Below are 14,006 nucleotides of genomic sequence, written 5' to 3' on the forward strand. Positions count from 1 at the left end.
TGATGATGATGATGATGATGATGATGATGATGATGATGATGATGATGTCATGCTGGGTAACCTACCGGGCGGCACGATGCGGAAGATGCAGGGTTCCCTCTGTTTGCCCACACTGTTTGATGCCCAGCAGAGCAGCAGGCCGTACTCCAGCTCCCTGCTGGCGACAGCCCGCGCCAGGGCCCGCGTTCCGTTCACCGCCAGGCTGTTGATGCGGCCCGCACGCTTCGTGGTGTTGGCCAGCCACTCGAAGTGCAGCTCGTCGCTCGGGTTGGCCCGAACCTCGCAAGCGACGCGGAGCTCGGGCGACGCCGCGTACTCCTCCCGCTGGCCCTCGGCGCACTCGGGAGCGACTGCACTCGCGAAAGCAACAAAACAGTACAAGGTCAGACAGATACAGGGGCAGAAAAGAGCCCGTATACGTACTTCCGTTTACTTGCGCAACTGTACATGTTTATCTTCTGTGGCTTCCAGGACACATGTGCAGAAGATTGTGTTGATGCTTTCTGATTGTATCTAGTGTCTTCCGCAATATTTAGCGACTTCATTTTGTTTGCCATATGAAAAGGAGTAGCCGGTGCCACCAAAGGCGCCAAGCTTTCTGTTACATTCCTTCATTTAAAAAAAAGTGTGTGTGTGCGTCCGTGCTAGCGTGCGTGCGCGTGTGTGTGTGTGTGTGTGCGTGTGAACAATTGCGGCGGTAAATAATTGGCGGTGATAATGACTATTTACGACCAACTGCGCACGTAATTCCAATACTTGAATACGCTAGCCTCAAGACACGCTCGGTTAAGGCATTAGAAAAACAAGTATAATTCTGGATAATGGCAATCACTGTACGTATCGGGTCACCGGTACAGCTTGGCGTAAATACGAAAATGCGATAATTTTGAGTGCAGGTGGCAACGAACAACACCCAACGCAGTCATCCAAGAAGACTCACCTACACAAGAAAAATTAAGCGAAATATCTGCTATTTTTTCGATGTAATATTAGATGTTTACAAGCGTCCCAACGCTGAAAGTTGGTGTGCTGCGGACTGCTCCCACGTGCGGCCTCTAGCAGATTAATTATTTCCTTATCACATTTTTACTACAAGACACAAAGTCATTAAGCGCCCGGTCTTTCAGCATAAGCGTGTCTGAAATTAAAAAAAGGCAATAATGCACCTGCAATGCTTTAGACTGATATATTGCACAGAAAATACTGTAAGCTGAAATATGTTCCTGGTGAATACATTGTAGTTGGACATTATCCTAAATAAAGGCATTTCTTGTTGTTTAGTACATCCTGCCGAAATTCGCGACTTCAAATTCTGCCAGGTGCTGAATATAGACAACATTACGGTACATGCTGCTATTAGCAACCACCGCACAAGGCAGCACCAATGCGGAGGTTTATATATATATATATATATATATATATATATATATATATATATATATATATAAACGCAGTTTCTAGGTAATTTAACTTTTTATGCAAGAAACATAAACGAGCCACCGCCGTCTCACTTCCTCAGCCACCAATCTTTTCGGCTCCAATAAACCCGCTTGAAGGAGGGAAGGGGGAGTCATGTCTCCTATAAGGCCTTCGCGCTTCTTAAACAAAGGGGGGTGTATCCGCAAGCGTTACAGCGAGCTGAGAAACCATGCCTCGCCCTTTGTGCTGCTTTTGTTGTCTTAGAGTCTATCAATCATGCACAGCGTCGAGAATACAGCAATTACTTGCAAAGGAACTGAACCCCCTTAGCGCATAAAATGGCCGCATTACGCGTCATATTATCGGTCCCCGAAGAGATAGCTCTCTCGGGAAATGAATACACCAGCGGCCGTTCTTTGTCCTTGTCGAAAAGTAGTTGCCCGTGTTGTCAGGGATATATTATTATTGTTCTGGACTGGTGGTCTTCAGGCTCTGAGAGAGATCCCCTTTCTCCCGGTCCTTCTCCCTTTCCTTTTTCCTCTCGTCTTCACGTCTTCTTTGCTCCCTCTCTGAAAAGTCATAGTAATCAGCCTATACTCTCTTCTCTTGCTTGCGTTCATCATTCATCGATGCGCTGCTCTTATCGGATCGAATAAAACACAAACATTGTAACGAAGCGAACACATTTCTTAATCACGTTGTCAATGTCAAGTAGCATTTTAGGATCAGCTCGATCTTTAGAATAATGGGAAAATGTCTAATCGAGGATATGTACTAGGAGAGAAGCATAGTTCGATATCGGGGCATGTATCGGCGATGTAAGGAGAGCTGGTGCCCAATACTTGAGACGCTTTGTCACGCCATTGAACAACGCTATAGGCAAGTTGAGAGGGCATGAATGCGCGCTAGTTGGCACGAATCCATCGGTGAAAAACAATGTGGAAATAGACACGGACAAGGGAGGAAGTGCTTCTCCTATGCTCCTCCCTTGTCCGCGTCTATTTCGCGCTGTGTTCCACCGATTGCCGTATAGGTACTCTTGCTCTGCACGACTCTTCCTCCATTCAAAAAAAAAAAAAGGTGCAGAAAATATTCTCACGGTCGTCTCTCTCGAGAACTTTACGCCATCAGATAAGTGTAATGAATTGTATTGTTGCTAAAACGTTATCATTGATAGGGCAGAAACTTTGTGGCAAGGCGTGACCAGCCCTTACGGGATGATCATTTCTATGTTTACCGGAATTTGTAAAGAAACTCCTATGGCAGGTAACATAATTACGTAGCATAAGTTACGTAGCATAAATGTGGTAGGTAGACTACTATTACGAGAAATTTAAACGCATATTCAACTAATTAACAAACATTCACGAATGAACTTCTTAGTTTATTACTTTAAGGCACATATTGCAATTTACGAATTGTAGCAGGTGAGATTGCAAAGCGTATCCATTTAGAATGAATTTTCAGAATCACACCAGTTTCGGATATGCATTGTCAAAGTAAGGGACTAAATACACGGTCGTTCTAGTTACTTTTGCGCTTCAATGCATAAAGAAACATAAGAATACAGCAATACTTCGTAGAAAAGAAAATAATAAAAAACTTATTGCGCTTAACAATATCTGACTTCGAGGTAAGAAGAGTATTAGCGATTGAATGGTCGTCTTTTTGCAAGAAAGTTGTCTGCTTTGATGCTGCAAGCCTAACAAAAGCCCCGCTGTTACCACGAAAGTACTTTCACCACGAAAGGGCCAGAATATTTAACGGTGGTGACACGGCACGATCCACTCAAACCTATCCGTAAACGTGCGTGTAGCATGCGGCAGTATGTTCCCAAGCATCCACTCTAACGGTGCTCACATAGGTGACATCAATGCACTGTGCTTCCAGAAGGGTCCATTATAGCCCGCAATAGCCCGCAACGAAGTTTTACGACTTCTTGCATATATTAACGGAAACTGGTTAGTTAGACATGTGGTTCTGCACAACAGTGACACTGCAAAAGATGTTCAAACAGAGCAATTGCAGGCATCGGCCGCCACCTGCAGCGACCGTCACCAACTCCACCTAGTCTGCTACAACGTTGCCTCTCTATACCAAGAACGTCGCCATGGCAACTTACACAATACGGACAGCCGTATCTGGTTGCTATAACCCTCGCCCAGGCGGTTCGAGGCCAGGCACTCGTACAGTCCAGACTGCGCCCTTGTTACATTCACCAGGTCGACGAACTCGTCACGCCACTCCAATAGGCGGCCGTCGTGACGCCACCAGATGGCGGTTACAGCGGGGTTGGCACTCCAGTCGCATCGCAGAGTCATGTTGTCGCCCTCACGTGGTCGACGATCAGAGGAAGTTAGTGACATCCTTGGCGGATCTGCACACCAACGCGGTCAACAATATTACAATGTTGGGAGCTTTACTACTCACAACAATAGTTGCTCTTATGTTCTGCTGTACCCGCCCTTTGCCTCCACCCCAGTAATATTAAAGAAAAAATATCGTGAACCATTCCACTGTGCGAAGGTGGATGACCATGGAAGCTGTGTGTAGCTCACGACAAAGAGGTGACCCAGAATTTTGAACAAAGGTACAGACACACATTTACTTCTATACATTCGCGTTCATTCATGTTATACATTCGTTATACACATTTGTTACATGCATTCGTGTTTACAGTTCATGATATATTGAGGCAAAGAATTTTAGACCAAAATCACCGCACCGACTGGCAGTGAGTCAGTGGCGTCAGCGCCTTCGCGGAGGAAGGGGTAGTATGGGAACGCTGGCATGATGAGCGCCATCGGAGCCAGCTGTGGAAGAAGACAACGACGAAGACGTTGTCTTCGTCGTTGAAGACGGCAATGTTAAACATGCAGACAGACATAACTGACGTCCATCTCAGCCGTTTGTTTAATTAGAACACCAGTGTTTGAGCAGCACTTTAGTGTGTGCGTGTGCGTGTGTGCGTGTGCGCGTGTGTGCGTGTGTGCGTGTGCGTGTGCGCGTGCGTGCGTGCGTGCGTGCGTGCGTGCGTGCGTGCGTGCGCGTGCGCGTGTGCGTGTGCGTGTGTGTGTGTGTGTGTTAGGAAGCGTACAATCAACCAAATTTCTTGGTGTAATGTAAGCATCGCACTTACATATGTGGCACCAAAGTTGCCTTTATTGTACCCCAAGCGCGAGACGCCAAAATTCGGATGCGTGCTCCGGAGTCCACTCGGCAGCTTTAGAGAGGAACACTCGTTGCGCACGTTTGTTTCTGACCGCCTCTTACCAATTTCAGTGAGTGCGCCGAAAGGCACAACAGATCATAAGACGAACATAGCGTTGCAGCATACTTAACGCCGCATCATTTGCTTTCACTTCAAACTTCAACATTAGAGCTTTTTTTTTCTTTTTTTCAGATTCTTTTATTCTGAACAAACTGCTTAACACAAAGTAGTCTAAAGCATTTCGCGCTCCAACGTGTTTTCCCATCGACAACGAATACATACTTTGGCTTGCGAATGCACGTATCACGCCTTGACGTAAATAGGAAAGTTGCCCATTATTTCGACGACAAGCAACCTGTGAAACCATGTAGTTTCTTTTGCCAAGTGACTGCCATGCATACTGAGACACCTACACCAGCGTTGATAAAAAAATAATTAACGTGACACACCGAACAGATAACAGAGCACCGCTGGTATATAACCGGTGAACACATCTTTGCTTTGCCGCAAAAATACATCTGAGGTGCTCCGCAGTAAGGCGCGAGTTTGGCAAAGCACAGGACCTCCGCGAGCGCAGCAATGTCCTCAAATTAATGAGCTAATTGTATCAAGAAAGAAAATTCAACCCACGGCACGCCTCCAGTTTTATTAGCTTATCTTGATTCACTCTTGGGTTGTCATCACTTTGTCATTACCTTGTCATCAGCCCTTGCCATTACCTTGTCATCACCACTTGGTCATTACGTGGTCAAGCCATCGGTGCCTTCGTTCAATAGTGTGGCGTTCCGCCCAGTGTTACAGAAAAAAATCTTTTAGCATATATTTGAAAGAAAGGAAAGGGCTTTGCGTGAGAATGCGGCAAGTCTGCACTGTTCGCATTCGGTGGTGGATAGAACGATAATCCACGAAAGAGAAGACACGCCCACGGCGGGCCCCAGAAAGGCGTGGCAAGCGGCTTGCCCCGAATGTGTAGACACATAGCGAGACAGTGAACAGTATTGAAATATTGCGTTGATAGCAATAAGCGACGATTGCGCGTAACATTGCCCATTCTTCTGCGTTTGAAACGAGGAAGCGGTGTGCGCAAGCTGCACTCGTGCTGGCCTAAGTGGCTTTATCTCGACAGCGCTCGTCCTTGTTGTCTCGCTCTTGTCCGCGTCTTTAAGCCCTATGAACCCCCCCCCCCCCCCCTTTGCTGTATCTGACCAACTAGACCAAACGACTATACTTCTAGATATTTTATTGTCTGCTAATTTCTTTTTGCAATGTTCGATTGCCACCGAGCAAACTCGGGCAAGCGAGAAAATAGGCGCATCTTGTGTAGCACCCCTGAGCGCAAAACGTGGGCGAAAATTATTAGCCCTGGCGAGATTAATAATCTTCTATTCCAAACGACCATGTGACTATGTTTTTAGAAATGGGGCTCTCGAAAAATTTATTATGTACTTTTGCATCACTTATCCGAAAGAACCATAGGCCTAGTTAATAAGATATGAACCCTACTGAAGTTCACAAAATACATACAACCAGAGCATTATGGCGGGCTTGCTGGCATTGTATAATTTCATAATTTCGTAATTTGATATTGTCACGTGGTGGTGACGTTGAATAACACAGTAAGCAATACTGTGAACGACCAAACAAACTTTTATTGGGCGAACCTGTGCCCACAAAACAGGCTACACTTATAGCACAACGATAGCGGCGAACACGCTCGGCGATCGTCGAAAATCTGATCTGAGGGTCAAGCGGGTCGGCTTTTATAGAGCAGTCGTCGAATGTTCCAGACTAATCGTTCGGACCCGCGTGCCTTCCACAAAGTTCTACAACATTCGAGTCACGCGATGAAATTAGATAACACAAGGTTCGGCGACAACAGACAGCCGGGTAGAAGCATCGATAACTTTCCAGAAACGTCTGATACATGCAGGCGCGTCCCTCGCTGTGCGATTACAGTTGTTAAGCGGCGAAACGTGGTCGGCCGATAAAGATAAGCACACGTGTCAATATAAATAACGAGTTCTGCTCTTCAATTAGCGATTTACCTCATCCTCAAATCATGGCGCAAAATATGGCTGCTCTTTTGTTATATATAGATGCGCTTCTATTGTCTAACTTCACAGATATATTCTATGCCCTACATGCCAGTTTGTTGCTTATCTTGTTAAATATTCGCGAAATACGGCGTTTCAGCAAATGTTCTCAGCTCACTGCCGCTAGAAGTATTGTTATTAATGTCCAGAACGACTTTCTCGCGCAGTAATTTTCACCATTCTTCTTTGACTTCCCGGAAGATTGTCAGTAGGCTATTTCTTTCTTTTTTTCAATTTATTTGCACTGCTCAGAAGCTTTATATATTGCGCAACAAATAATATTATACACGAGAAAGCTCGCGGCACAATGAAGACTTACGACTACACTACACCGTATACTAAATAAGCGCTTAAAGTTTCCGGTTTATGGAACGACTCTTTCCGAAGAAATTCGATTTGCGTTCCAAAGAGCGCATTCAAGCTTGCGTATTGTGAAAAAATTCACTGTATTCTGCGTACAGCTTGCAAGATAATCGAAGTAAAACTCTTTTTATTCATGCAAACAACGCAGCAGCTGGGATCCCTTTCGTTCGCCCCCGCCATGATTTAGGCTTGGAGGTCGCTGCACGCTCTATATAATCACATTTTGTCGGTCTTCAGATGTGATCAGTGCTATTTCCCACTGAGCGAAGCACAATATCGCTTGTTTAAAATTGGTTGATATTGGCCCTATAGGATTAAAAAAAAGAAGCAGCTCGTGTGAGGAAACATTAAAGGCCGAATGGCTTCTGCAAAAGCACAAAGCCGGTCTACAGTAAGCACTGCAGGAACTGTGGAGCCAAGGAAAGCTCACTTCACAAGACTTTCGCTTCCTATCTATGTTTTGCAACGCGTCCTGAATATCACATAAATTTCCTTACTTTACAGGACGCATTTTCCTCTTACATATAAATCAAATTAGGCTGCAGGGAACCAATGTGATCACAACTTTCTAAAAAACAAAGAACAATTTCTTTCTTGGGAACAACCGATTTTACTACCGCCGTACATCGGTCACTAGGCCAACTTACCGATAATGGCTGGTTGCTGCAAATCTTGTCTTTTTCAAGGCCACTTGTCGAAACGTTGGCTCCCGCTATTACGTTGTTCTCATTTTGCTCATCGTCATGAATTTCCATCTCCCCCCTTCCCCGTGTTTTCCCATATAATTCTTGTGATACTCTGATTTAATTTATGCGTCAAAAATCGGTACTATAGCTCAGAAAATGAGGGCCAGTGTCTCCGCCTTGAATATCGCTCATATACCTAAGCGCCACGCTCAGTTGTACGTCGCGAATTTCAAGGTATTTTTGAGCGTCTGGACCGTTTTTCTGACGAGAAAGTTATAGAAGTCGTAAGGTTACGCCTTTAGTTGCTTAATAACGCAACGCAATCCTTCTAATATCGGCAAATGTTAATTAGCGCTGAGCAGACGTTGTCCGAATCCGAAAAGTCACGGATGGATAGTGCGGAAACTTTAAGGTGGTGCCACCACCTGCCTTTTGTTCTTGCACTTTTTCTGGCACACCACCTTTCGCGCACGGTAGGACTAATGCTTTATGCATCCTCGAAGCTTGATTTACAAATCTAGCATATGTGCACACCTTGTACAGCTCGTCCTTCAACAGCTCATCTTTTTAAACTGCCTCATTCGAGCCATCTGGGTTAGTGAATGGAGAACGATGGGCGTTGAAAGCGCGGTGAGCAGTGAAGAAAAATATGATCACGAAGAACTTAGACGGAAAGTAAAGGTGGCACTCCAAAACCTAGAGCCAGAAGATTTAGATCCTTTTCCGCAGAAGTAAGGAAAAGAAAGGAAAGTGTACTTAAGAAGAGTAAGCAGGCGCAGCCGGTCTCTGGCACATCTGAAAGCAAACGGTGGGAACGTCATCGAACGATACTCGTAAAAGGGTAGTCGCCGTTTCTCGCTGGTGCTTTCCATAAATATGTTGCGATGATATGCAAAAAGGTTATGGTATTTTGATATATTTATGTGTTCAAAGGGTTTCTTTTTTTTTTTTTCGTCAGAAGCAGTTACAACATGTACAGGTGCAGCTTGCCCTTATTGGGAACATTTCGAGACCCGTTGTTCAAGTACGCCTAATCGGTTCCATTGTGGATGCGCTCAGTCTCGTAGTATTTTTTATGAACATCTACGTGCACTTGACGCAAATACTCACTTTCGCTTACTGTATGTTCTTTTGCTTTTGCTTATTCGTCATATTTAGCCTCTAGCGTAGTTTTTTTTTTTTAGACGAAAAAAAACCGGTGAATTTTCGGTTCTGACTTAATGTTTTCGAATACCTGTGTTTTGCGTTCGTAATATTGTAAACTGGAGGCTGCTGGATTGCACACCACGTGCCAATCAGCGCTACATAATACTTATTGAAGATCGGACTGTCGTTCCTTTGAATCAATGACATTTTTGGGCGCGTGTACACGCGTGAGCAAACGCATACAGACCAGGGATTGCGCAATAAAGCCATTTTTTTCTTCTGCCTCTGAATGCAACTTGAAAATGAGGACTGCAGACCAGACTTGGCATTGACGAGTACACTGAAACGTTCGCAATTTCAGTTTATGCATGTTAACTACAACGAAATTTAGTTTCCTTCAGAGGACCTGTGGTCCGTATACTTTTGCTCGCGGGTGTACATAGTGTAGACTGTGCGAATGCTTCGTGCTCATTGTAATGCAACAATGTTATGAAAAGTACAGATTATTGGAGCGCGCACTGAAGAGTATGCTCACACTGGACGCCGAGAAGGAGCGAGTCGCTGGTCTCGCTGCCAGGCAAGCTTGGATTGTCGGCGCGGCACGTCAGCTTGGCGCCGTGGTCTTCGGCGCGCACCACAAAGCTGATGGCGCTCAGCGTCGAGCCGGCCTCCTGCGACACGATGCGGTCGTGCAGCAGCCTTTGGCCACCTTTGAACCAGGCGACCTGTGCCAGTGGCCGCGCTCCCACGGCAAGGCACTGGGCCTCGGCCACCTCGTCGGCCACCAGGGCGGCCTCACCGGACGTGGACAGGGACAGCGCCGGCAGTGTAACCTTCACCTCGGTCGGCTTTACTGGGCATAGTGAAATGTCGCACGCATCGTTTATCCCGATGAGAACTGCATGCCAATCACTCATTCACTGCGGTGTCTCAGTTCCTATGGCCGTACGCTACAGAGCACGAGGTTGTGAGTTTGACTCCCAGCCACGCCAGCAGTCTACTGATGGAGGATCAGTGCATACCTACTCGTGTAATGCGTTGTGGTTGCAACTTGAATTACAGGTAGTAGATATTAATGTGGAATGCTGTACTACAGGTAGTCTCTAAGAGCACCGGTATTACTTTGGGAAGTTAAATTTAAGTCATAAGCTGTGACTAATATGTGCGATTATATTATTAATCACCGCAGTTACTTCAATATACACGTGGTAAAATAATTCCTGTGGTCAGCTCTTCTTTCATTTTACCGTGAATGTCAAGCGCAGATGGTGAAAAATGATATAACCACCGACTTGGGCTTTTCTCGCTCACAGTACAGAACCCCGTAACATTTGTCCCGCTTGTTAGTTTCGTGCTTTGTGCAGAAAGAACTAGCGTGCCAAACCGACTCGCGAAAGGTCATACTCAGCGCACACAGGTGCCGGTGCTCGAACTCACGATTCAAGTCAAGTCTGAGGCTACTCGTTAGTGGCTCCGTGAGGTTGGTGTTTGACGCACTGCAAACAACCTCGGCGAGAAGGTCCCGGCGCCGTAATGGACCCAGGCGCAGCTCGTTGCGAACCACGCCCTGCGGTCGCAGCACCGAAAAGCTGGTATCCACCAGTTCACCGTCCCGGAACCAAAGCGCTTCGGGGGGAGGATCGCCTGCGCAAGCAAATTGTAAACGCACATAGTTATCTGTTTACAGCTCCATACAACTACACATACGTAAAGCGTTGTCTATTATTAGACTCTGCTGTGTAGGGACCCTTACTGTTGCTTCTTTCCTCCAAGCTATATCATATGTCTGCTTTATAGCCTGGCACACGAAAGCCTTTGCTGTACAGCGAGCCGAAGCTGCGCATAAAAGGACATGCGGCACGACCAATCTACCCTTATATTCGCGAACTGGACGGTTTGCTTATTTCTACTTTTTTTCGGTGCCATTTACTAAGAAGCACTTTTCTTTGTGGCGATCAAACCAATTAAGGCCGTTGAAATCAAGGCTTGTGACGTGAACACAGACTAAAAGAGGTTATGCACCATTTGAACGGAGAGGACGGCAGACGTTTTTATAAAAAACTAATACTAGTACCAAGCATAAAGATGTACAAATAACCGGTCAGCAACATTATCATCCATTCGCTTTTATTTGTGGTGTACATTTTTGGCGTTCCCACGCACAATAGCACGCCTATATATGTACACGTGCGACCAATGCAGAGCTCACCGCCTTCAACTTCGCAGACGAGCATCACAGTTGCTCCTTCGTTGTACGGGCCAAGGATGTCCACTTGTCTCTGGCCGTGCTCGTCCAACACTATCACGGTTCGTGGAGGCACTGCAATACGAGGGCGCCCACAAACCTTTTCAGCATGCTATCAACCAATTGTTATTTTCGGTGTATAAATTTCTATCTAATCTGTCTGCGAAATTACACAAACAAATAAATTATTTAGGTAATTATTTTTTAATTGAGGTCATTAAAAACCCTATGCATCTATAATGAGACCACCACACGTTTAATCGCCCACTGCCGTTAAGTTCGGGCTCCCATAGAAGCCCCTTACGCCTGCTCTGGACAAGTTCCAGGGCAGGGAATGAATACTATGCTTCCGTACCAAACATATATACAGAGTCCGTTTTATGTAAACAGAACGGATACCTAGGTGGTCTACAAAACTCATAGCGCTTAAGCGTGTAATGCTTTTGTTTTTCGAAAGCTTTTATATATTGTTATCGGCCTCTCCGGAAGCGAGGCAGCCTACCGGAATTGTCTTCTAACTGCTCTGATTTTCCCCTAGTTCTTACCGTCATCAACCAAGCGGTGCTACGAATTTTGTTTGATTGTTCCGGAATTATCGTCATATGCGCAAATTATATTAAGGAAAGAGAGCGATGACGCGTAAATTCCCGGCGTTCGGCTCGACCACCGTCAGCCTGCCTGTCAGCCGCACAACACGCATGCTATCTTTTGTTTTGATTTTTTTCTCTCCTAAGCAAAAGTTCGACCTGCAAACAGCTTTCCTTTCAAGTTCTCGGTTCGTCCACCACAACCTGTCAACCGACAGCAGCGAGCGACAGGCCATGATGTGTAGGGTCCCTGCTGAGAGCTTCACCATAAAGCCACAACGTCTACTTGAAGCGTACTGTACTAATGGCGATGAAAGTAACAATTTTTAATAGCCTTGAATGATATGTTTTCTGGACCCTTTATATTAGCTATTGCAAGATATCAGATTGCTCGGTCCACTGAATTCTCTGGAAATAAAACTGTGCAGTAGTTCTAAGGCGAAAGCCTTTCTAGGCTTATGGTGAAGTTTGTGTTAGCAGACCTGACCGCCGGAGTGTCTGCCGAAGCTTCATCACGCCATATGAAGACAAATTAAAGATAGATGAAACAATTAAAAATGATTGATAGTGACGGTGAATGATAACGCTATAATAGAGATTAGTAGAGGTTAATATTGAATGGTAATGACTAATAAAGACTGAAAGGACTTGTAATGACTACTAATGACTACGAAATGCGCAATACGTCCAACGACGAATTGTAACGACTACAATTTATTAGATATGACTAAAAATTCTCAGTAAGGACAAGTAATGACTAATAATGACTGAAATGACTTGTAATGACTACTTATGACTAAGATGCGATGAACATGTCTAACGATGGCTTGTAATGACAACGATTGCGCAGAAACGACTAAACATGCTTAGTAGTGAGCAGTAATGGCTAAAAGAAAGCATAATTAAGAGGAAGAGAAGAGGCAAGGAGAAAGAGGCGGATGATAAGAGGAGAAAGAGTAGGCTTTCGCCGTTCACCTCTTAAGAGAGATCTAAGAGACCCTGTAATTTATGAAGCTGCCCCTCGCAAGCACTGAGTGTCGTGTCATTTATCATTTACCTTCTGAAGTAAGAACTTTATGCGACCATCTGCTATCTGTATATCTCAAAAATCGTGATAGGTATGAACATAAAAAATAAGAGCGGCGGAAGCTTCAGTTTTCGAAAAGTTCCATGCCGGTGACTTGTTTTTAATTGCATTATTGGAGAATATATTAATTTGTTGCTGTAATGGCAGCAACAGGATGATGATAATCGAAGACCTACTCTGCAACAAATGCTTACGACGACGCTACTACAGGCAGATGAAACATACCACTTCAAAAATGTCTTCACAGTCATTACGTCCTTGCAGACGCATTTACGCTCAGTGAGTAGAACAATTTTGGCGCGATTTTGTTCCACACGACAACACAAGCCGTCGCCATTATCCCTAAAACACGAGGCTAGTTCCGGTATTCCAAACGCAGCTACGCTATGCTATAGGGCACCTGACTAAATAACAGTTTTCATAAAAGAGGGCTGGACTTCATACTCTTGAGGAGAACCTTTGCTCTTTGCATCACGCAATATTGTCACATCGCAATATAACGCGAGAAAAGAAACGCAAGGCCCTGTTTTCGCCTGCTCTGTCAGTGAAACTGCTTCCATTGAATGACAGAGCTGAAGTTTTGCGGGTAGGTTATTTTCAGCATCCGCTTGTGCAAATTTGTCACCTATCCATTTTTAGTGTTTGAGATCAAACGGTGACCTCAGCGTGTGAATTTCTTATTGTTTCATTTCGGCCGCCTGCCCATGATTTGGGTGTTCATCGCCGTGAACAACCCCATTCACTAATCTTTTCATTCCAACTACCGTACCCAGCATTTTGTTGAACAGCTGCTGCTGCGCAGGAGGTCGTGGGTTTGATTCTCATTCACGACGGTCCCATTCCAAGTGCGGCAGCACAGTAAAATGCTCCTGTGCTACTAATCAGATCAATGCTATTTAATGCCGAAACGGAGTTACACATGACAAAAAAATTTAGCCCATAGTTACCTTTATTTGTTACCATGGAGAGTAAATTTGTAAAAAAAAAGAACGATTTAATGTTATTTGAGCCAAAACCAAATTAACATACAATTCTTTTAGTTAGAAATTTATTTCTTAGGCTATCCACAACCAAAACACCCTCCAATTTATCAAAAACACTGCAATGGGCATTCTGCTCAGTTTTCCGCGCTAAAACACCATTTCGAGGCATCAAACTCAGGGTAGCTC

General features: G+C 45.0%; 1 protein-coding gene across 1 annotated transcript in view; it reads right to left on the reverse strand.

Moving 5' to 3' along the window:
- The window catches only part of LOC142581821 (neural cell adhesion molecule 2-like), a 68,515-nt gene that overhangs the window by 11,967 nt on the left and 42,542 nt on the right, over positions 1–14,006 (reverse strand). Inside the window, exons 3-7 of the mRNA XM_075691269.1 lie at positions 11,128–11,238; positions 10,356–10,562; positions 9,454–9,771; positions 3,542–3,796; positions 66–350 (exon numbers count right to left, since the gene is read on the reverse strand). Coding sequence (XP_075547384.1) covers positions 66–350; positions 3,542–3,796; positions 9,454–9,771; positions 10,356–10,562; positions 11,128–11,238 — 1,176 coding nt within the window. The remainder of the gene's footprint in view (positions 1–65; positions 351–3,541; positions 3,797–9,453; positions 9,772–10,355; positions 10,563–11,127; positions 11,239–14,006) is intronic.

This window comes from Dermacentor variabilis, chromosome 5, assembly GCF_050947875.1.
Source record: "Dermacentor variabilis isolate Ectoservices chromosome 5, ASM5094787v1, whole genome shotgun sequence".
In the NCBI taxonomy this organism is placed as follows: Eukaryota; Metazoa; Arthropoda; class Arachnida; order Ixodida; family Ixodidae; genus Dermacentor; species Dermacentor variabilis.